This window comes from Monodelphis domestica, chromosome 2 (assembly GCF_027887165.1).
Source record: "Monodelphis domestica isolate mMonDom1 chromosome 2, mMonDom1.pri, whole genome shotgun sequence".
In the NCBI taxonomy this organism is placed as follows: Eukaryota; Metazoa; Chordata; class Mammalia; order Didelphimorphia; family Didelphidae; genus Monodelphis; species Monodelphis domestica.
In genome coordinates this window covers 136,541,886-136,565,760 of record NC_077228.1, presented here as the reverse complement: position 1 = coordinate 136,565,760, position 23,875 = coordinate 136,541,886, and the positions used below count along the sequence as shown (strand labels likewise).

Here is a 23,875-nt window from a genome sequence, read left to right as displayed (position 1 = left end):
TGGCAAATGTGAAATGATCAACTGTTTATAGACTTAGCCACTCTCCGAAATACAATGATCCAGGACAATTCTGAGGGATTTATGACAAAGAGAAGGAACTGCTGGAGTAAGAATACAGAGGAAAACATAAAATTTCACTTGTATGTGGGTTTGTGTTTGGGGTTTTGGTTTTATAAGATTATTTACTGACAAAAATGAGTAATATGGAAACATGTTTTGTGTGATAAAACATGTGTAAACCAGACTGAATTGCATGCCAGCTCTAGGAGGGGGGAAGAGAATAAGGGAAGGAGATAATTTAGATCATGTAACTTCCAAAAACTTTTGTGGAAATTTGTTATTACATGTAATTGTTAAAAAAATAATAAAATAAAATAAACAGATAAATAAGTTAATAAATAAGTGAAAGGCAGTTTAATTCCCTTCATCAGATACTTTACTCCAAAGGCTTTTGGAGTTTATTGTTCAATCTGTCCTTAAACTCCTCACCCCAAAGACTAACTTATCTCATTCTCACCCTCTCTCTATTAACAACAGGTGCAATGTCAAAGGCACATAGCTAGGGCCACACCCTGGAGATAATCTTCAGGTTCTCTTCTTGCCTTGGGGACACAAAAGAGAAAGTTTTTAAAAGAAAGCTCCAAGCTAACATGGCTAAAGTGGAAATGTGACTTGTGTGACTTCATATATATTTAAATGTCTTGCCTTTTCAATGGGTGAAAGGGGGGTGGAGGGAGGGAGACAACTTGAAATTCAAAATAAGGAGGGGGGGGGGGAATCTCCAAACTGCAATCAGCAAAAACAGCTGGGAGAATGAAATGATCCTGCTACAGAGTACAGGACGACCTTTGGCGAAGTTATATGAGAAGAAAGGACAGTCTGATCCTCAGCCCAGGTGCAGGGAAGAAAAGTTACTTGTATTAGGGGCACCATGACAACCAGATTGGGAGGCAGTGGCATGCGAAGGCCATGAAGTAAAGTGATATGAAGAGATGCAAGAGTGTGTCCTCATTCCTGTCAGAACCCTGAAGGAGGGATGGGGAGGGGAGTAAGATGCAAGAAAATTGGGGAAAAAAAATTCTTTAGGGCTTGAATATTTGATCCTGGAGGTAATAGGGAGGCACTGAAGTTGGCTGTTTGGGGTGGAGGAAGGTTAGCAGAAGTTTGATTGGAGATGAGGAAGACAAAACAGGGAGACCAACCACCTGGCTAATGCAATGGCCTAGGAGTAAGGTAATGAGGGCAGGTACATACATCAAAGAAGGAATTTCTACTGGTGAAGTGTTTTCCAGATGTGTCCTGCTCATCTTTTAGACCAGTGTCCCATCCCAAGGAAGTGGTGGCTAATGGAGTCCTCTACAATGTGATTCTGCCTACAATATGATATCTTTAAAATTAAAAATTAAAAAATATCTTTAAATTTTTTTAAGCCCTCATATAACTTTATGGCTCATGATCAGTGACTTGTCAATAAATCTACATCCCCTTTCTAGAAAACTCCTCTGACATAATCATCTCTACCCACCATGTACCCAATTCCCTTTTCAACCCTCTGCAACCAGGCTCATCAGTCCACTGACCAACAAAGCCCTCCCTCTGCCAAATCCAATATGTTTGTTCCCAGGTCTCTCTTCTTCTCTGAGGGCACCAGAATGTTCCCCTTCTGTCAAGAAAACAATAGACACAAGAACTATGACAATGTGGATGGAAAGAGCCATAAAATGATAGAAAGATTGCAAAATTAAAGAGAATAATACCATGTTCTAGTTTCCTTTCCTTCCTCCCCCATCCTCCCTATCTTATCAGACCATGTTCTGTCCTTGGCCCTCTGTGTTCTTCTCTCTATAAACATATTCCTTCAGCAATCTCATTCATTCCCACATTTTTAACTATCTCCTTAAACTGCTGGCAACCAGATCTACAATTCTAGCCTTGACCACATTCCAGGCCTGTGTTTCCCCACCTGCCAATAGGACATTTCTATCTACTTGGAGGTCCGTCTAACCAAACCCAGACCATCTCAAGTCAAACACATGATCCTTCCCCTCCTCAGCTATCCCATTTCTTCCAACTACACCCCCATTCCTCTAAGCAATGTCTGGGAATTACATAGTCCGATGGATTCCCTTGAGATTAAACCTGAGAACTTACCCAGATACTAGCAAAGAGATTTCTTGTACTTAGGATGATTCTTTGTTTTTGTGATCTTTTAAAAAAATGTTATTTAATTTAATAGCAAATAAAATGAGCATTGCCACATACAATGTAAAACACATAAAAAAAGATTGTACATACAACTGAGAATCTCTATTCCATAAGCCTTGCTTTTCCTTTTTTTTTTCTTTTAAAAACCCTTACTTTTTTCTTGGAATAGATTGTAAGCATCAGTTCTAAGGCTGAAGAATGCAAAGAATGCAAAGGGCTAAGCAATTGGAGTTGTGACTTGCCCAAAGTCCCACAGCTAGAAAGTGCCTGAAACGGAATTTGAATTCAGGACCTTCCATCTCCAGACCTGCCTCTCTATCCACTGAGCCACCTACCTGCCCCCCCCCCTTGCTTTTCCTCATAACTGTAATAAGTTTAAGATGTAACTTTATTTTGTTTTGTTGTTTTTTTAAATTTTAAACATTTTATTTGGTCATTTCCAAACATTATTCACTGGAAACAAAGATCATTTTCTTTTCCTCCCCTCCCCCCTCCCACAACCTTTCCCTCTCCCATAGCCGACGCACGATTCCACTGGTTATCACATGTGTTCTTGACTCGAACCCATTTCCCTGTTGTTGGTATTTGCACTAGAGTGTTCATTTAGAGTCTCTCCTCAGTCATGTCCCCTCAACCTCTGTAGTCAAGCAGTTGCTTTTCATCGGTGTTTTTACTCCCACAGTTTATCTTCTGCTTGTGGATAGTGTTTTTTAGATCCCTGCAGATTGTTCAGGGAAATTGCATTGCCACTAATGGAGAAGTCCATCACCTTCAATTGTACCACAATGTATCAGTCTCTGTATACAATGTTTTCCTGGTTCTGCTCCTTTCACTCTGCATCACTTCCTGGAGGTTGTGCCAGTCTCCATGGAATTCCTCCACTTTATTATTCCTTTTAGCACAATAGTATTCCATCACCAACATATACCACAATTTGTTCAGCCATTCCCCAATTGATGGGCATCCCCTCGTTTTCCAATTTTGGGCCACCACAAAGAGTGCAGCTATAAATATTCTTGTACAAGTCTTTTTCCTTATTATCTCTTTGGGGTACAAACCCAGCAGTGCTATGGCTGGATCAAAGGGCAGACAGTCTTTTATCACCCTTTGGGCATAGTTCCAAATAGCCCTCCAGAATGGCTGGATCAATTCACAACTCCACCAGCAATGAATTAGTGTCCCCACTTTGCCACATCCCTTCCAGCATTCATTACTTTCCATAGCTGTCATGTTAGCCAATCTGCTAGGTGTGAGGTGATACCTCAGAGTTGTTTTGATTTGCATCTCTCTGATTATAAGAGATGTAGAGCACTTTTTCATGTGCTTATTAATAGTTTTGATTTCTTTGGCTGAGAACTGCCTGTTCATGTCCCTTGCCCATTTATCAATTGGAGAATGGCTTGATTTTTTGTACAATTGATTTAGTTCTTTGTAGATTTGAGTAATTAAACCTTTGTCAGAGGTTTTTATGAAGATTGTTTCCCAATTTGTTGCTACCCTTCTGATTTTGGTTACATTGGTTTTGTTTGTACAAAAACTTTTTAATTTGATGTATTCCAGATTATTTATTTTGCATTTTGTAACTCTTTCTAAGTCTTGCTTGGTTTTGAAGTCTTTCCCTTTCCAAAGGTCTGACATGTATGCTATTCTGCGTTCGCCTAATTTTCTTATAGTTTCCTTCTTTATGTTCAAGTCATTCACCCATTTTGAATTTATCTTGGTGTAGGGTGTGAGGTGTTGATCTAAACCTAATCTTTCCCACACTGTCCTCCAATTTTCCCAGCAGTTTTTATGAAATAGTGGATTTTTGTCCCAAAAGCTGGGATCTTTGGGTTTGTCATTAAGATGTAACTTTTACAGTCATCCATGTCTCTGATTCCTTCTAATTCCTGCATAAAAAAGAATATTTTAAAGATTCTCCTTTTTTTTCCCTTTTTTCCCCTGGGGCCAACCCTATTATTAACCCCCTTTCCCATCCACCTTCTCACCTGCAAATTGGAAAATTAAAAAAAAATAAATCCTTTTAATGTATATGCACAGTCGAGCAAAGAAAACTACACATTGACTATGTCCAAAAATGTGTGCCTCACTGACTTGCCTAGAGTCACAGCTAGGAAGTGCCTGATACCAAATCTGAACCCAGGACCTCCCATCTCTAGGTCTTGCTCTCAATCCACCGACCTACCTGGCCACCTCCAACAATATTGTTTTTGTATACATTTTTCTCCTGGTTCTGCTTGCTTCACTGAACGCATATTGATGCATACAAGTCTTCTCAGGTTTCTCTAAAACCTTCTCTTTTGTCATTTCCATTACACTCTTATATAATAATTTATTTAGTCTTTCCCCAATTGATGTATCCCACTTTAGATTCCAATTCTTCACTGTAACAAAAGAAACTGATATAAATATTTTCTTTTACATCTGTATCCTTTTCCTCTTGATTTCTTTGGCATAAACTTGCCCTAGGGATCTTCTCCAAGCTCTCCATATTTTCTTTGTTTATGAAGTCCAGAAGTGATTCCAGCTGTCTCCAGGAAATGTACCCTCAAGAAGTGAACTTCTATTTTTAAATAACCTAGAAAGGGATATTTAACAGGCTTCCTTATTCTCTAATGACTTGACAACTTCAAATATCTGTTGGGAAATTTTGTTCTGGGAGGTATTACAGAAGAGTTGACTATTGTTCTTTCTAATTATCAGTTATTATGTATTTCATATATAACTCATGTACTTGAAAGCAAGATTCGATTTTGGAAAAAAGGTACAAAACCCAGTGAAATTGCTCATTGGCTACAGGAGGGAGGAAGGGGAAGGGGAAGGAAAGAACATGAATAACGCAACCTTGGAAAAATATTCTAAATTAATTTATGAAAGAAAGAAAGAAAAAAGAACAGAAAAAAGAAAAAAGATACAAACTTGCTCAGGAAGAGGGTAAAGGAGAAACACTGACAAGTTATCCAACCAGCAGCTAAACCATATCCTAGGAACAATTCTTTTGTTATTGGGATAAATAAACCATGTGAATTATGCATTCAAATTATGGATACTTACGAAGTTACAAGTACCCCAAAATTATAATACTGGCATAGTTTAAATTCTTACACTTTAAATAAAATTTTGCAAGTTACTATCTTATCTGAACTTCAATGGAGATAAGGCACCTTTTGTAAGAGGCTTCTTTGTAGAGGCTTCTATGCTTTCCAAGGTGATTATATAAGTGATGCTAGGAATATACTCTTTCCTCACTTCTACCTGTCTGTGCTCAAAACAAATAGAGATCAATGCAAGATATCTGTAAAACACTTAGCATAATGTCTGGCACATAGTTGGTGCCTAATAAATGTTTGCTGCCTCCTCTTCTCTTTTGTGAAGCACTCCTTGTGGAGCTACTTTACCAACTCAAAATCATACTGATGGACCAGCTCCCATAGGATCACTGCTTATTACTTCCCTTAGGATTCTAGGGGTAATTTCTTCTGAGTTTCTAATATTATTACCACTGAGCCCCCACTGGTGGGCTCCTCATAATCAGCTGACTCTTAACTTTTGAAAAGGGATTTCCTGAGATGGTAGTAAGAACAATTGGTACCAAAAATCACCTTCTTGAGTCTAAGACACATTCTTCCACAATATACCCAGTATCCAGAGCAAGAGTGGGCTTAAACTTAAGAGTACAATGGTGATGAGGTACATTTATAGAAAATACGCATTTAAAGAAAAACTTATAACTTCTGGATACTGAAAATTCTTTTCTTCCTTTTTAAAGTCCTCATGAAATTCCCTTTAGGTGTAGCTCTCTATTGGGCTCTTAGGTCCAGTACCTCTAGTCATGCTCCTTGAAGTTCCTTCCTTCTCCCTTGGAAAGCTATCTAGATATCTGTCTGTGTCCTTGTCTGGTGTTTGTCTTTAGTGTGTCCTCTGTATGCACCATCTGTTATCATCCCAGTATCTCTGATAAAAACAATATATACAGTGGAAGGAGAAAGGAGAAAAGGGGGAATAAAGAAACTCTTTTCTCACCCAATGATGTCCCTTGAAAGGACATTTGGACATCCTCCAAACTGAAAGATTCTGCCACTGGACTCTTCCACAGCTTGACAGAACTGCTGAAAGTCTCCCCCTATTTAAAGATACATGTGTGTGTGTGTGTGTGTGTGCGCGCGCGCGTAATGACACCTCTATGCGAGGAGAGATAGGAAGGAGGAAAATACCTGTGAACTTTAATGCAAAAAACTAGTTAAGTAATTTAATTTAATTTAAAAAATAAAGCACCCAAGTGTGTAGTTAGCTTGTTTGGTCAGCCTATTCTTGACCCAATTAAAAAGCTACCTATGCCTAATAAATACAAATGTTCTGCTCATATAGAATATAAGCTCCTTCAGGGCAAGAACCGGTACATTTTTAGCTCTGGATCCCTAGTACATAATACATTGCCTACATCTCATCTTTAATATATATGCTTTGCTTGAATAAGTATTAGATTATCCCTTGATCCTTTCTTCTTTGGGTAGAATTACTTCCATTCTTTTCATCCTTCTACATAGGATTTATTTTCTAATTGTTTTGTCATTTTCATTGTTCACCTCAGAGTCTCACTTGTCTCTGCTTTTGAAGTCTATCCCAAGACATAGTTCACTTTTGGAAGCCTAGAGTATGAGAAGGACTCATGGGACAATGGTAACCTGATATAATTCAATCTAGGGGCCATATTTTATATATGGCCCGAGGATTCCAGTTACTGATTCATGCTGACTAGGTTTGTTATCAGTGCACTGTGTCTTCGTGAGGACTGATCTGAGCCTTATACACTTTTTTAAAACTCTCATAGACTAGACTATGGTTTTGGCCATCTGCCAACGAAATGTGCTGACTTAGGAAAGAAATACAGAGTTGCTGAATGCTAAGCTTTTTTATCTAAGTGAAGGATATGAAAAAGAAGGGTTATTGTTTCATGCTACTCCTGCTTGACTCTGGCTTAAATCATTAAAAGAAATACACTATATAACAAGAAAGACACCAAATGAGCATATGATATAGACATGAAGGGTGTCAGCTTAATAAACTTAAAGGAGCAAGGAAGAAATTATCTAACCAGAGTATGGATAGATCAGAGGTGATAACCAAACATGCCACAGAAAGGATCCTAGAAGGTAAAACAAGCAATTGTGTTTACAAAATTTTAACAAGTTTTTGTACAAACAAAACAAATGCAACTAAAATTAGAAGAGAAGCAGGAAACTGGGGGGGAAATCTTTACAAGAAGTTTCTCTGATAAAGGTCTCATTTCTAAGATACATAGGAAACTGATTCAGTTCTATAAGAATAATTGCTATTTCCCAACTGACAAAAAGTCAAAAAGATATTAACAGGCAGTTTTCAGAAGCAAATTCTCAAAAACATTTAAAAATGCTCTAAATCACTAATAATTACAGAAATTTAAAAGAAAACAACATTGAAGTTCAACTTTCCACCCATCTGATTGACAATGTAGATTAAAAAAAAAGGAAAATGACAGATGATTGAGGAATTGCAGAAGTGGGGGAAGATACATTTTTTAAAAATTTATTTATTTAGAATATTTATATGATTCATGATTTTCCCACCCCTCTTAGCTCCCCTCTCCCAGAACTGACAAGCAATTCCACTGGGTTATACATGAAGATATATTTTTTTTAACCCTTTCCTTCTTGGAATCAATACTAATTATTAGTTTCAAGGCAGAAGAGCAGTAAGGGTTAGGCAATTGGTGTTAAGTAACTTTACCAGGGTCACACAGCTAAGTGTCTGAGGTCACATTTATACCCAGGAATTCCTGATTCCAGGCTTGGGGCTCCATCCACTGTGCTCTCAAACTGCCCCAAAACAGACACTGTTGGTAGAGTTGTGAATTATGGAACTATGCCTAAAAAGCATATCAAATATATATGCATATATGCATGTCGATATATCATGAATTTCAAAAAATACTTTCTTCTCTAGGCTACATTCTTGACTTATCTCTACCAGGCCCTAGGTGGCACTGACCATCTTTTCTTCCCTGATACTCATTCCTCCCTGCATTTTTATGACATTGTTCTCTTTGGTTCTCCTTTCTATCTGACTGTTCCTTCTCAATATTCCATCTCCTTTGCTGGAACATCATCCATGCTTCATTCCCTATCCCAGGGGAGTATAGCAAAGACTCAGTGTACTTTTCTTTGCTTCATGAATTGTTGTAGCCAAAGAATTCACCTCTCAATAGTTTACTGAAGATAAGTTTCTCTAAAATCCCAGCACCTGGCAAAATGTTTAGCCCATTGTAGATTCTTAATATGTTTGTGGATTGATTGTTATTGATAATACACTGTGATTGTTATTTGTTATATATTGTTTTGACTTAGAGACCTATACATGAGTGTCATATCCTTCAATCTGACTAAAAGTTCCTTTAAGCAGGAACCAAATCTCCCCTAAACTCTGTCCCTAAAGCCTTTTCTACTTCTACTTCTCTTCTTTTCCTAGATTCTCAAGGATCTCATTAGCTCTAATAGGTTCCATTCATCATTTCTGTAAAGATGACTCCCAAATCTACCTCTAAGGTCCCCATCTTTCACCTGAGACGCAGTTCTATATCACTAACTGCTTCCCAAATGTGTCCACCAGACTGTCTCACAGGCATCTCAAATGCCAAGTCTTATTAATTGTACTTCCACAAAAATCTTACTCCTACTCTTCTCTCCACTCATACAACCTCAGTTCTAGTTCAGACCCTCATTCTCTCCTTTGGACAACAGATCCCTAACTAGTCCCCCTAATGCCAAATTCTCCCATACAGTCCTGCTTCAAGGTTCTGGTTTCTCTTCTATTCTCCAAAGCAAGGAGCATAAATAAGGTCTTCAATAATCCCAGGGAAAGTTGGAAATTTGAAGCATCTGTGCCTAAAAGAGCCAGAAAACCTAAGGTTCAGTTTCTGCTTCTCCATCCAACTGACAGGACATCTGTTTCTCCAACTATGGGTAAAACTTTGCACCAATTAATTCCATACCCCCCTTTTAAAAAAATTATTACCTTCCATCTCAGAATCAATTCTGAGTATCAGTTCCAAAACAGGAGAGAGGCTTGCCCAGGATCACACAGCTAGGAAGTTTCTGAGACCAAATTTGAACCAGGACCTCCTATCTCCAGGCCTGGCACCCTATCCACTGAGTCACCTAGCTCTGCCGTCCCCTCTTAATGAAGTTTTTTAAAATTTCCTTTTCTCTAATAAAGCTTTGAAAACAGAATAATGATGGCAACTTCAGGTTATTCCACTTGCTCTGGGGTCATAGGTTGTGAAATGGGAAAGTGATAACAAGATGTAATAAGTGAATGGTGCAAGTTGAATGGGAACATGAGAACATCCTGAATGCGATGTGATATTCATCTGATCTTTTTTGCACAATGATTCAGACACAAATCAGAATAAGAACCTTATGCTCCTAGAGGAAGAAAAACTGCACACAGACTATGAGGGGCAGAGAGGATGAGGGAAATGAACACAAGGAGTGGATTTTTAGCACCCATGCTAGAATGGAGGAAGAGATTAAACCAGGGAAAGTCAGTCAAAGCCTCCCCAAATCCAGGGGTGGGGATGGGGCAATGGTGTCGGCCAAGGAGGGAGGGGGCAGGGACTGAAATCTGTTTTCTACTACTCTGGTTTTGAACATCCAGTGAGAAAGAAGACAGATGGTCTTTGCTTTCATTCTTGTGTGGATCTGCCAAGGCAAACAGACTGTGAACATTTCCCATCCGCCAACTCTTTAGTTAGTAATAACTGAAGCTGGTGGTGGAGTTCTCCTGGGACTTCCAGCCAGTGCCCCCCCCCCCAAATGTCACATCCATACTCGCCATCACAGAAGGAATAGCTCACACTAGCAGGAAGGAGAACAAGCCTCCTGAGAAAAACTTCCTCTGGCATTTACTCACAGCTCTGATGGCCTGATGAACAGCTATCCTCTCAGCACACCACCGGAACAGTCAGCCAAGCAAGTCAGCGTGTCCGGCAAGAGGAAGTAAGGATGAGGAGAGGGGCTTTGAATGGGGGTCTTTGAGCTTGGACCCAGGAGATCCCATCCTGCCAGTCTTTGGGGAAGGATGGAGAATTAAGTCATAGCAAGTGAAGGAAGACAAATGTCTTTCATAGGACATACATAGTATTGATTCTAAGATGGAAGGTAAGGGAATAAAAAAAGGGGAAAAAAGACCTTTGGAAACATCTCCCTTCTTGGTTTTTTATACTTGTAAATACAAATGGTCTTTTGGGAGGAAGGGCCATAAGGTGGATCATTGGATTTGGGGTTTTCCCCACTCCTTGATATTTCATTTGTGATTCTTATGGCTCGATTTTCTCTCCTTTGCTGGGAAGAAATGGGTACCTTCATTTTCTGTAGATTCTGAATTCTTGAACATTTGAATTTTGTTTATTTTAAACTCTCATAACTGCTGGGGAAACAACCTGTTCATAATAAGAAAAAATAACTGGACCTTCTGCAGCCTAAATATAGAATTTCAATACTTAAGACAAGTTATCTCTGGTGAAGCATAAAACCCACCAGTAAGCATAGAAAGGTTCAGATTTCAGGGAAGAATGTACACAGGCTTTATAATCCTTTTGGTTTGATTTTCTCTACACACCCGCCCACACTCCATCATGAACTCATTCTATATCTCTTACTACATACTTTATAATCCCTTGTTTCTTTTCTTTCCTTGTCCCTCCTCCAGTCTCTCATGATCATTTTCAATCTGAACCAATGGTTCCACATTTCGAGAAGCCCTTTAACATTATGTCAGGAGCAACACTGTTGACTGGGAAGCACCATTTCCCATGGAATTTGCTGCATGGTTTAAGTCTTATTTGGCTCAAAAACTGAAATGGAGAGTGTTGGGAAAGGGCCCTGGGAATGTTTATTTTCTGATGGTGCAATAATTCGATCATATTTTTTTCTCTGAGTTGGTGTTATCACTTTAGTTATGCAACTTAAAGAGTCAGCCAAACAGGTCTCCAAGCATCAGTGAAGAGTGCTGGGATAAACCCAGACACTAAAGGTTCTTTACCCATTTATTCAGGAATAAACATTTCTCTCCAGAAGGCCAAATGTGACTCTAAAGGATCTCAAGCAAGGCCTGGTTATTCGAATAATTCTTTAAGCACCTTCCAGCCAGAAAAGAAATTAGGGTGAGTGGAAAGGAGGGAAAGAGTTTGCCCCAAAGGCACCAAAATAGATGGAGAATAATAACTTTTTACATTTCTTCAGAAGACACAAAAGAGCTTATTAACACCTAATTACTAAGAATAATTAGTTAAAACTACTGAAAGGCTGGTTGATATCAAGGTCAATCTCAGAGAACTAATGATAAAACTCAATTCCTTTCTCTTATGGGGTAGGGAACCAGGGATGAATGTGGGATTGAAGATGTCTCGTTTTTGTTTCAGTGCTTTTCATTGTCACTAGGGAGGGTTTGCTGTTGTTCAGAGTCCAACTCTTTGTGACCCCTGTTGGGAGTTTTCTTGGCAAAGAGACTAGAGTAGGTTGTCATTTCCTATTCTGGCTCACTTGACATATGAGGAAACTGAGGTAGTTAAGAGCTTTGCCCAGCTAGTAAATGTCTGGGATCAGATTTGAATTCAGGTCTTCCTGACTCCAGGCTCTGGTACTCTACTAGCTGCCCTGAGGGTTCAATGAGAGGAGGCTAAAGGGAAATCTGTAGAATGAGGACATAAAAACAAAATATAACAAAATCTTTTATAAAGAAAGAATTAGTTAAAATTGGAAATTCCCAGAAAGTGGGTGGTTGGCACCCTTACTCCAAACATCAGATGATTTCCAGCCCCATCCTGCACCTTTTACTCTATCACCTCCAGTAGGACAACTTCCCTAATCAGGAGATAGCAGGTATCTCAGGGTTTCAATCTCTCCTTCTACTCAGAGGTCATTCCCTGAACCCTCAACTGAATTTGTCTTTTTTTTTAACTCTCACCTTCCATCTTAGAATCAATACTGTGTATTAGTTCCAAGGCAGAAGAGTGGTATGGACCAAGTAATAGGGGTTAAGTGACTTGCCCAGGGTCACACAGCTAGGATGAATTTGTCTTTAAAAATTGAGTTGAGAACCTGAAATGTTGCTTGCTCCATGTGTCCAAATCATAGTTTTGCTAATCATAGTTTATTCTTGCCAGAAGGATTTATATATCAGCCATCCTGCTGGAGTTTAGAAAGTTTGATAATATACCAGCATGTCCACATTGTTTGTCAAACAAGTTAGAGCCCTTTAATTCCCCTTAACTTTGTCAGAGACTCTAGTAAACAAATCCTGAGTTCTGAATGTGAAGGGTTAGGTTTGCAATGAAGATTCCACAATCACTACCTTGGTTACACAGAGATAGGCTGCCATTTTGCAGTCCTCCTTTGGGTCATTGATAGGGAGCTGAAAAGGATATCAGAGGATATAATCCAACCCCTTCATTTTAGGGTAAGGAAACACTTAGGAAGGTTAAGTGATTTTTCCCAAGGTCACCCAGGTAGTAAGTGAGAGTCAAGATTAGAATCCAGGTCCTTCTCCTACACAGTAAATGTTATTTCCACTGGGTCATGATACTTCTCATCCCTTTGTCTTTGTTGTTTCATGATATCCTTCATCAGGATTTTTGCCTTCTCAAGATCATCAGAATAGAGTTTTCAATTGAGCAGAATGACACTATTGCTTTTATTTTCAAAATCCTCAATTACATGTAGATATAATAATAGTTTTTAACATTTTAATTTAATAATTTAATATTTAAATTTAAATTTAGTTTAAATTTAACAATTTAATAGTTGCTTTCTGATATTTTGTTATCCATGTTTTCTCCCTCCTTCCCTCTCCTTCCCAAGATGGCAAGTAATATGATATCGGTTACAAATATGCTATCACGCAGTACATATTTCCATGACACTATTCTTAAGACCCACAGTGTGACTTGCTCCATTAACAAATCCCTTTCCTTCCTATCCTTTCCCTCCATTTCCACATGCTGTACACTTCCAGAATCATCTCCCTGTTCTAGAACCTGCTGCAAGCACAACTCCCAGCAGATATCATGCCCCCGTCATCACAGAATTGTGGGTCTAGAGCTGGAAAGGATCTTAAGAAACATCTAATCCCACCTCCTCATTTTACAAATGAAGAAATGGGGGCCAAAGAGTTAAGTGACTTGCCTACCATGCCTCAATCAGTGACCAGGATTTAAATCTGGGTCACAGGATCAGAGATTTAGACTGGAAGGAACCTCACTGGACAGGTCAGCTGGTCCAATCTCTTGTTTTGCAGATGAGGAATACAAAGCCCACAAAGATTAAGTAACATGCACAGTCACAAAGGCAATCCAATGTCTGTTGGACAAACTCCAACAATAGTCTCTGCTAAAAATGCAAGAAAGCATAGGAATCAATGATTTTTTCCTTAACACAATAAACAGCAAATGTATTCTGGAGAAAACTGGACCCCTTTGCAACAAGATGAGGGATGAAACAACTATAAAAAACTCTTTATAGAAGAAAAGAAACAAACATTTATTTAAGTTCCACCTAGGTGCCAGGTACTATGTTAAGCCCTTTTCAGATATCTCATTAGAGGGGATGGTGCTGTTATTATTTCCCTTTTGCAGTTGAGGAAACTGAGGCCAACAGAGGTTATGTGACTTGCTCAAGGTCACATATCTGAGGCTGGATTTGAATTCAGATCTTTCTAACTTCAGGGCCAGTGCTTTAACCACTGCACCATTCAGCAGCCTCAGAAATAAAGGCAGATGAAGAGCCCATGTCTTCTGACTCTAGGCCCAGACCACACAGATAGGGTCTGAGTTGAGAAACTAGTCGTTTTATACTGTCTTGCACTAGTCTTCTCTTGACAATTTTGTTTTCAGCAGGTCTCTCATCTCTATCTTCTTTCCTCCACTAATCAAACGAGATAACATTTGTAAAGCCCTTAGCACAAAGTGTAGCACATAGCAGGTTCTTAATGAATGTTTCTTCCTCCCTTCTCCCCTCCTCCTTCCTCTAACACAGACAAACCCCCTAGTTTAGGACCTGTCCCCCCTGCCATGAGCCTCTACCTTCTCTAATCCATCCTTCACAAAGCTGCCAAACAGATATTCTTAAAAGTCAAGGACTGAGCCTGTCATTCTCTGGGAAGCATTAGCAGTTCCCTATGGCTTGAGAATAAAATACAAACTCCAGGGTTTGGCATTTAAAGTCCTTCATGAACTGGCTTGCATCTACCTTTTCAGAATGATTTCCTATGACTCACCCACAAGTACGCTACGTTCCAAATGAACGAAGCTATCTGATGTACCCCACACAGGACCTTCTGTCTCTTGTTTCCATGATTTTGCATATTCTCCTTCATCACTTCACAGAATTCCTACTTCCATGTAAAGTCCACCAAGTAGATCAGGGAAGAATTCATGACCAAACAAGATAGAGCAGATCATGAGATAAAAGGGACAACTTTGATTATACAAAATTTTAACTTTTTTTTGCACAAACAAAACTAAAACAGTTAAAAGGGAAAGGGGCAACTGGGGAAGAATCTTTGCTACAGGTCTCGTTTCCTTCTGATTCTACTTTATAAGAGTAAGACCCATTCCCCAATAGCTGAGTGGTCACAGAATATGAAAAGGCAATTTAAAAGAGAAATATGACCTACCAATAACCATGTGAAAAATGCTCCAAATCACTAATAATTAGAGAAATGCAGGTTAAAGCCATTCTGAGGTTCTACCCTACACCCATCTGATTGACAACAATGACAGAAAGGGAAAATGAAAAATGTTGGAGAGGCTGTAGAAAAACAGGCACACTAATGTACTGTTGTGGGTAGAGCTTGTGGGTAGAGCTATAAATTGGAAAAGCCATATAGGAAAGCAATTTGGAATAATCACCCCCAAACTCTACTGGTATAAAAACTTGGATTTAGAGATTTCACTATTCACTAGAGCATACACTCCAAAAAGATCAAAGCAAGAGGAAAAGGAAACAAGGAAGAGGACCTATATATACAATAATATTTATAGTAGCTCTTTTTGTGGTGGCATAGAATTGGAAATTGAGAGGATATCCAACAATTGGGGGATGGATGAACAAATTATGGTATATGATTGTGATGGAGTACTATTGTGCTATAAGAAATGACAAGCAGAATGATTTCAGAAAAAGCTGGAAAGACCTACACGAACTGATAAAAAGCGAAGTGAGCCGAACCAGAACATTGTACATAGTAACCACAATATCATATAATGGTCAACTGTGAATGACTTAGCTATTCTCAGCAATACAATGATCCAAGACGATTCCAAAGGACTATGATGAAAACTATCACCTACCTCCAGAGAAAGAAAATCATGAGAGTGTGAATGCAGATCAAAGAAAATATTTTGGCTACTTTATTTTTCTTGGGGCTTTTTTTTTGGTGGGAGGGGTTTGGTTGGTGTTTTCTTTTACAACAAGACTAATACAGAATATGTTTTGCATGACTGCACTTGTTTTATCTAAATCAAATTACTTGCCTTTTCAATGGGAAAGAAAGGAGAGAAAGAATTTGGAATTCAACATTTAAAAAGAAAAGAATGTTAAAAAATGTGTAAATAATAAAACTTCTTTAAAAAGCTATATTAGGAAGAAAAGGAACACCAAAGTAGGGATCAAATCTTTGCTTGGGGTGGGTTAGTGGAACAATAATAATTGACAACAAAGAGAGGGCAGAGTTGCTCAATCTTATTTCATTTTCCTAGTTTTCTCTGCCACAGATCATGGAAAACAGATTGGAGAAGGGTAAATATTCATAGCTTCTCTTTTCATAGTAGAAAAGAAAAGGAAACTAAAGAGATGCCCTATTGAAAATGGTTAAGCATGGCAAATGAATGTAACGGAATAGTAATAAACCGTAAGAAACAACAAAATGAAGTTTCAAAGAAAACCGAAGACTTATATGAATTGATGTAAGTGAAGTGAGTATAACCAAAACAATTCATGCAATGACATTGTAAAGAAAAACATCTTTGAAAACTTTAGAACTCAGATCAATGCAGCAACAAACTACAATTCTAAAAGACCCCAAATGAAGTATGCTACCTACCTCCTAATATGGAGCTGGTGAATTTCAAATGCTTATGAGATTCATCTTTGGAAATGACCAAAAAGGAATTTACTTCAGTTGCCTATATTTATGTATTTATTTTTTTAAATTTTATTTAATTAGTCCATTTAGAACGTTATTCCTTGGTTACAAGAATCAGGTTTCTCCCCTCCCCCCACCCCTTCCCATAGCTGATGCACATTTCCACTGGGTTTTACATGTATCCTTGATCAAAACCTATTTTCATGTTGTTGATGTTTGCACTAGGATGTTAATTTAGAGTCTACATCCCCAATCATATCCCCCTCAACCCATTTAATCAAGCAGTTGTTTTTCTTCTGTGTTTCTGCTCCCACAGTTTTTCCTCTAAATGTGGATGGTGTTCTTTCTCATACATCCCTCCGGGTTGTTCAGGATCACTGCATTGCCACTAATGGAGAAGTCCATCACATTCAGTTGTACCACAGTGTATCAGTCTCTGTGTACAATGTTCTCCTGGTTCTACTCTTTCACTCTGCTTCAATTCCTGGAGGTCTTTCCAGTCTCCATGGAATTCTTCCACTTTATTATTCCTTTGAGCGCAATAGTATTCCATCACCAACATATACCACAATTTGTTCAGCCATTCCCCAATTGATGGGCATCCCCTCGTTTTCCAGTTTTTGGCCACCACAAAGAGCACAGCTATGAATATTCTTGTACAAGTCTTTTTCCTTATTATCTCTTTGGGGTACAAACCCAGCAGTGCTATGTCTGCTATGGCAGTCTTTTATCGCCCTTTGGGCATAGTTCCAAATTGCCCTCCAGAATGGTTGGATCAATCCACAACTCCACCAGCAATAAATTAATTTCCCAACTTTGCCACATCCCCTCCAGCATTCATTATTTTCCATAGCTGTCATGTTAGCCAATCTGCTAGGTGTGAGGTGATACCTCAGAGTTGTTTTGATTTGCATCTCTCTGATTATAAGAGATTTAGAACATTTCTTCATGTGCTTATTAATAGTTTGGATTTCTTTGGCTGAGAACTGCCTGTTCATGTCCCTTGCCCATTTATCAATTGGAGAATGGCTTGATTTTTTGTACAATTGATTTAGCTCTTTATAAATTTGAGTAATTAGACCTTTGTCAGGGGTTTTTGTTATGAAGATATGTCTATTTATTTTGAGGTTTGTGTTTTTTGTTGTTGTCTTAATGGGAGTCAGGGGTAGTGGGAGGGAGAGAATAAGTGCTTGCTGATAATTAGTAAAGAAAAAAATCTTAAAGAACTATGTAAATGATAGTTATTATTATTATCATTTATCTTCCATCAGAACTACCTTGATTTCAAGAATCTATTAAAAAAAGAAAAGGGTCAAACTACCCAAATAGGAAATCATCATTTTGTTGAGGGTTCTGCTGGGTAAATAGGTCTAGCACTGAGACTTTTGCCCAAGCAATTAGCTCTTGTTTAGATTCTTCATTCCAAAGTTGGCCTTAAACAAGTTGCCAATTGCCTTGTATGTCTTCAAGGCTCCTAGTCTTCCTTGCCTATACCATTTCCCTTTCTTTTCCTCCCTGGTTAGAGACAGAACACACCCATACTCTGATTCATTAGCAACATTTAATTTTAGGCCAGCCCTAGAGATGAGAGGTACTGGGTTCAAATCTGATCTCAGACATTTCCTAGCTATGTGACCCTGGGCAAGTCACTTGACCTCAATTATCTAGCCTCACTGATCTTCTGCCTTAAAACCAATATTGAGTATGGATTCTAAGGCAGAAGATTAAGTATTTTTTTAAAAATCGATTTTAGGAAATAGATAGATAAATCCATGCAAATTAAAAGGATAAATCATTGATAAGGCTTACTATATCATTTTTTCATTTTAAGTGGGAAGTAAATATAAAGCCAAAGAAATTAATTTCTAATGATGGCATTTCAAGCAACATCTAAAAAAAAAAAGCCTGGCAAAAGAAGTATTTGAAGAGGCAGAAGGTTTTTCCCATAGTCTCACTTTCAAAGGCAATACATATTATACCTGGGTATGTGATGAGCTCTATTATGTCTGCAAGTCACTTAGTGTAGCCATGGAAAAAGTTCTATGATTAAAGGACTTGGATTTGAAAATCAATTCTTCCACTTGGTACTAAGTAAAAGTTTAGGCCTTGGTTTCCTCATCAGAAAAAGAGATGTGGTGGAGGGCAGCTGAGTGGCTCAGTGGATTGAGAGCTAGGCCTAGAAACAAGAGGTCCTGGGTTCGAATTTGATCCCAGACACTTCCTAGTTGTCTGACTCTGGGCAAGTCACTTCACCCCCATTGCCTAGCCCTTACCACTCTTCTGTCTAGGAACCAACAAACATTTAAGGATTTTTTTTAAAAGAAAGGAAATGGTTTAGACTAGATTACAGATCAAAAGATCACAGATTTAGAGTTGGAAGGGTTCTAATAAGGCATTAATTTCTTAAATTTTTACATTTTAAATTAAATTTTAATTTTTTAATTTCAAGTTCCAAGCTCTAAGGTCCCTTTCTTATGATTCTCTCTTCCTCCAGGTACCAAGAGAGGCCTGTATTCTGACCTGATCCAACCGTAAGAATTGTAGAGACAAACCATCATAATTCTGGAAAATGGTCATTCCCTCCTCCTCCTCTAAGGCTGAGGGTAGGGGTGGTTGTTGGCCTACAAGTTGTGTGATTAAGACTGTTTGTTCTGGGTGCTCAGGATTGTATGAGACTGGAATATTAGACAAGAAGCTGAAGAATCCAAACTTAGAAAAGCATGAGAAGGAAACTGGCTTCCTGCCTCTTGGCAGAGAGATGATAGACTAGTATTCATCTTGGACTCTAGATGATGAACTAGAGCCTCTTGGCAGAGAGATGGACTACATGGACTAGATTATTGAAATGTACGCTTTCAGACATGTCTAATGTCTGTTCTAATATATGGGTTTGTCTTGACTAACTACTTATTTGTTACAAGGAAAGGCTTTTATGGAGTAGGGGAAGAGTTGGAGGGTAGAGATAAATCAGTGAATGAAATATTAAAATTATTCAAAAGAAAACAAAAAGAAATTCAAAAGAGAACAAAAACAAGGTAATTTTGTTCCAACTTTGTTGGTTTAGCATATTTTTGAATATAAACTACATACAACAAGTTCAGTGGTTCCTGTGAGAGCCTCTTTTTCATTATTGGTATACTAAAACGTTTGAATTATTAAGTTCACAATAAAAAAAAGAAACTTAAAAAAAAGAATTTGAGGGAACAGAGAGAGCAGAACTGTGTGATATCTGGGAGGGAAAAAATACTCCATTTTCCCCTCAAAGAAGCAAAAGGAATATACATTGTTAGTATCATTGGTATATTTACAGGAGAAGCAAGCCACCCTGAAGGAGAGATTGAGGTACTTTGGGTCAGGTGACTCAAACCCCAATTTCAACAAACTACCCTCAGATCTAGATAAAGACAGCCAAGGATTCTGATCCCAAAAAGCTTGGGAATAGCAGTGCCTTACGGTATTTAAAGCTTATATTGAAACAAAAGCTTAATGTCATACGTACTGTCACTAAAAAAGTCAAAAATCACATCCAAGACCGATATTCTCATCTTCGGAGAGTAGGAAATGTCTTGTTTGTACCTAGAAAATCCAAGAGAATTAAAAAAAAATTAATGGCAGCAATAAAAGATTTTCGAAAAATGTCAGGACACAAAATAAATGCACAAAAGCATGCCTCTCTTGAGGCAGTATAGTGGAATGGAAAGACTGTTGGCTTTAGATTCCGAGGGCCCATGCTGGAATATCTGCTGCTACTTGCTGTCTAGGTAACCTTAGATAAGTTCACCCTCTGAATCTTAACTTTCCCAAAAGAAGGCAAGATGGTTTCTAAAGTCCCTCCCAGCTCCAAATTCTGTGATCCTATGACTCCTGATCCAAAGGTTTTTCCTATTGTATCACACTGATAAGTTTGCTGAGAATTTCTTTTCAAAAGTTTCCATCATTGTCTCCTAAGACCATGGTTCTCACTTGCTCTTGGGCTGGTTCACCTATCCAGTTTTTAATGTAGGAGGTTCATGCCTGGAGGCAAATGAAACTCTGATGGCTAACATCTTCTGCATTAAATTATTAGGGGGAAGGTAGCTGGGTGGCTCAGTGGATTGAGAGCCAGGCTTAGAGACTGGAGGTCCTGGGTTCAAATTTGACCTCAGACACTTCCTAGCTGTGTGACCCTCAGCAAGTCATTTAACTCCCATTGCCTAGTCCTTACTGCTCTTCTGTATTGATTCTAAGATGAAAGGAAAGGGTTAAAAAAATTATTGGGGGTGTATGTGTGGAAGGTGAAAAGGTAAGAGACAAATATTGATGTTAGTTATTCTCTATTGGTTGCATAAGTTTGACAAAAAGAAAATTCTACTTTAAACTGAGTAAAAAGCTTTTTTAACTTCCAATGAGGTTGCTAAATTCATTATATTTCCAAATCTTAAAATATACAAACACTCCAGGGATCAAAGTTTCAATAAAGAACAAAGTATTAAACCTAAATCAAATTAACTGTCTGAGGACATGTTATTGATTAACAGAAACAGGTTTGTGATAAATTATGCTAAGCTCAGGAGAGAATTGCTCTTGGCCTGAAACTTAACATGAGTATTTGGGTATCTAACTATGAGATAAGGTCTTAGGTTTTATGGATATTACCAAACAGCTTTGAAATCTGGTAAAACAAATGTTTTCTCAAGTTAATATGCTAAGTATCATTCAAACTACTCCTGCAAAGAAGAAATAAAGAAGAAAACATATGGTTTATCATTTTTTTATGTGTATATGATTTGTGTTTTTTTATTTTAAGAGATTACTCAATAACAAAAATAGATAATATGGAAATAGGTTTTCAGTGATAATACATGTATAACCCGGTGGAATTGCTTGTCAGCTCAGGGAGGGGGGAGGGAGACTACATGAATTATGTAACCATGTAAAAATATTTAAAAAAATTAAAATTGCATTAAAAAAATTTTAAACCCAATACTGCAAGGAGAAAAAAAAATCAAACTACTCCTGCAAAAGGGCTCCGCTTTAAAGTGAGGCAGTGCTTCCGCCCTCAATAGTTTGGACACCTAATTACTTTTTACTTGGGACCCAGAATTTTACTGTATAAGCTATTGTTAAGTGCTCTTCGAGTAAATTTCCTAGGTCTCTCTTATGGAAAATATTTTCCTATCTTGCTGTGTGACTGGGGGCAAGTCACTATCTTCTCTGGGTCTCAGCCTCCTCCTCTGCAAAATTCAGGGGTTAGTTCTCTAACAAGCTATAATTGGAACAGCCCTGAAGACTAGTCAAGTACATTTGGTTATGGGGTGGAGAAATGAAAGACCACAAACTTGGAAAAGTCTAGGATGAGAAGGAACAGGGAAAGAAGGGTTGGAATATTATTCATTAAAGAGAACCAAACAAGATGTGTTCTTTTAAAATAAATTATATGTGTGTGTGTTTACATATACGTATACACCCACATATATAATGTAAAACATTTTCAGTTACCAGCGTTAATCTCTCCCTCTCTCAAACTTAACCTTGACACTGGGAAAACAAAACCGTTGTAATAACTATACGGTCAAGCAAACGACTTCCCGCCTGGGTCAAGTCCAAAAATTCTGCATATTGAGTTAGGAGACGGGTAGCATTTTTAAGAAAAGTTTTTTTGATAACTATTTGTTAACTGCATTGTATTAGGGTGAAGCAGCGTCCCCCAAAGTGGAGCATTTACTGAAGGCACTCCTGGGTAGTTCCTTCCCACTTACGTCTCCCCCTCCTCCCCAAGCCGCCCCCGCTTCTTCCAGCCCCTAAGACAGAGAAACTTTGAGTTTTGTTTAGAGCCAGGATGGAAGACTACTATCGCAACGCCAGGTTGGCACAAAAAGACCCCGCGGTCCGGAGTTCGGAAGGAGACAGACCCGCGCCAGGATCCCTCGGGGATGTTTGCCCCAAAGGCTCACTCCGAGAGCTGTATACAGAAGGAACTGGAGGGACAAGAGGGGAGCCGGAAACTGTGGTCCCGGGGGGCGGGGGGGGGGCATGAAAACAGACCCGACCTAAGAGCTTACGGTTGTCCAGTTCCTGAGCAAGGCCACCGGTTGCCAGAGGCCGATGGAACTCAGAAGATGGCAGGGATGCAACTGCGACGGCTGCTGCAGCTACAAGATAGATTACCGCAGCGCCAGAAGCAGTGGCTCAGGTCAGATGTCGTGTGGGAGGTTCCAGTGTAACGTGAGAACAAGGAGAACCGAGCAAGCCATGGAGGAAGCACAAGCTTACCCTTTCCAGCGTCCTCGCCTCCGTCAGGATCCCACTCCCTCAACCACCAGCTCCGGGTACCGAGACAGGAAGACTTCGGACTTCCAGGAGATCAAGCCACTCCCCCACCCCCCAGCCCTGGCCACGCCCGGCGCTGAGCCCTCCCCCGATAGCCAGTGCTGGGGGCGTCGCTGGCCAGGGCTCCTCTAGCAACGTCTGGAAGTGGAGAAAGGTATGAAAATCGTTGATTTCCTCCTCTGAAGAGGATCAAACGTGGCCACAATCCAGCTTTCTCTGCCCCTAAGTAGCTCCTTTCCCTTAATGGCAAGGACTGTTATTTCCATCCCCATTTTACGCGATCTAGAGCCTTCAAAATGCAATCCACTGCGGCTTCTCCTTTCCCCCAACTCTGTCGAGATGCCCCTGGCTCTCTCTCTTCTCCCACCACTCCAGCACCTTAACAAATAAACATCTTGACTGGTAACGGAACAGGGGGCCGCACACAAAACCAATTCTTGTTCCATGGGTTCATGAGATAAATGGACAGGAGCATCGGCAAAATAGATGTGAATGTGCAGAGTAGGTGATACGGTCATTACCTTTGCCAATAATCTGCCTTCCCAGGACACACAAGAACACGCCCAAACTATTCTGCCTCTAGTCCCATTTAAACGCAGTGTGAATCCTCCACTGCGGCCAGGGGGTTCTCAATGAATATTAAACACTTGCTACAAAGATTTTCGAAACCTTAAAGAATTAAGACTGACCAGGAATGATTATATTTATTATGGCTTTTTAAAATAATCCTATTATTTCTCATGAGTGTGAGCCCTGAAATCTATAACTTGTCAGGGAGATTTGAACCCAGGTTTTCCTTATCCCAAATCCAGCATTCCATTCCCTATGGGACACTGAATCAATTATCCTAGGTTATATGGGAACAACTTGTGGCAACAATCACCAATTTGTTAGATGTGTTGATTGAAGAACTGGGAATCCACAGCGGCTGGAATTAGGTGGAAGTTGTCGCTGTTGTTTACAGTGGACCAACAGTAACAGTGGAATTTATATTTATGTATATTATTGATAAGGAAGCTTGAAGGCCTGTAATCCATCAGTGACTTGAGGTGGGGGTGAGGGGGCAGGACTAACTACCCCAAGCATGTGAAGATTCCCCTTCAGCAGAATGGGCAAATGGGAACAATTTGTTTTAAGACCATGAAGCGGGCTGAAGCAGGCACTGTGAAGCCCTTAAAGCTTG

The 23,875-nt window shown here is 39.2% G+C and overlaps 1 protein-coding gene across 3 annotated transcripts in view; it reads right to left on the bottom strand.

The window, feature by feature from the left end:
- Positions 1-23,318, bottom strand: part of EPHX1 (epoxide hydrolase 1) — a 56,456-nt gene extending 33,138 nt beyond the window's left edge. Inside the window, exons 1-2 of one of the 3 annotated variants that reach the window (XM_007481492.2) lie at positions 22,636-23,318; positions 19,883-19,959 (exon numbers count right to left, since the gene is read on the bottom strand). In XM_007481492.2, the coding sequence (XP_007481554.1) occupies positions 19,883-19,928 (46 nt within the window). In that variant the 5' untranslated portion in view covers positions 19,929-19,959; positions 22,636-23,318. Of the gene's footprint in view, positions 1-19,882; positions 19,960-22,412 lie in introns of all 3 variants that reach the window. The other 2 variants (XM_007481493.3, XM_001376568.5) reach the window with 2 other exon arrangements.
- Between the last annotated feature and the right edge of the window lie 557 nt (positions 23,319-23,875).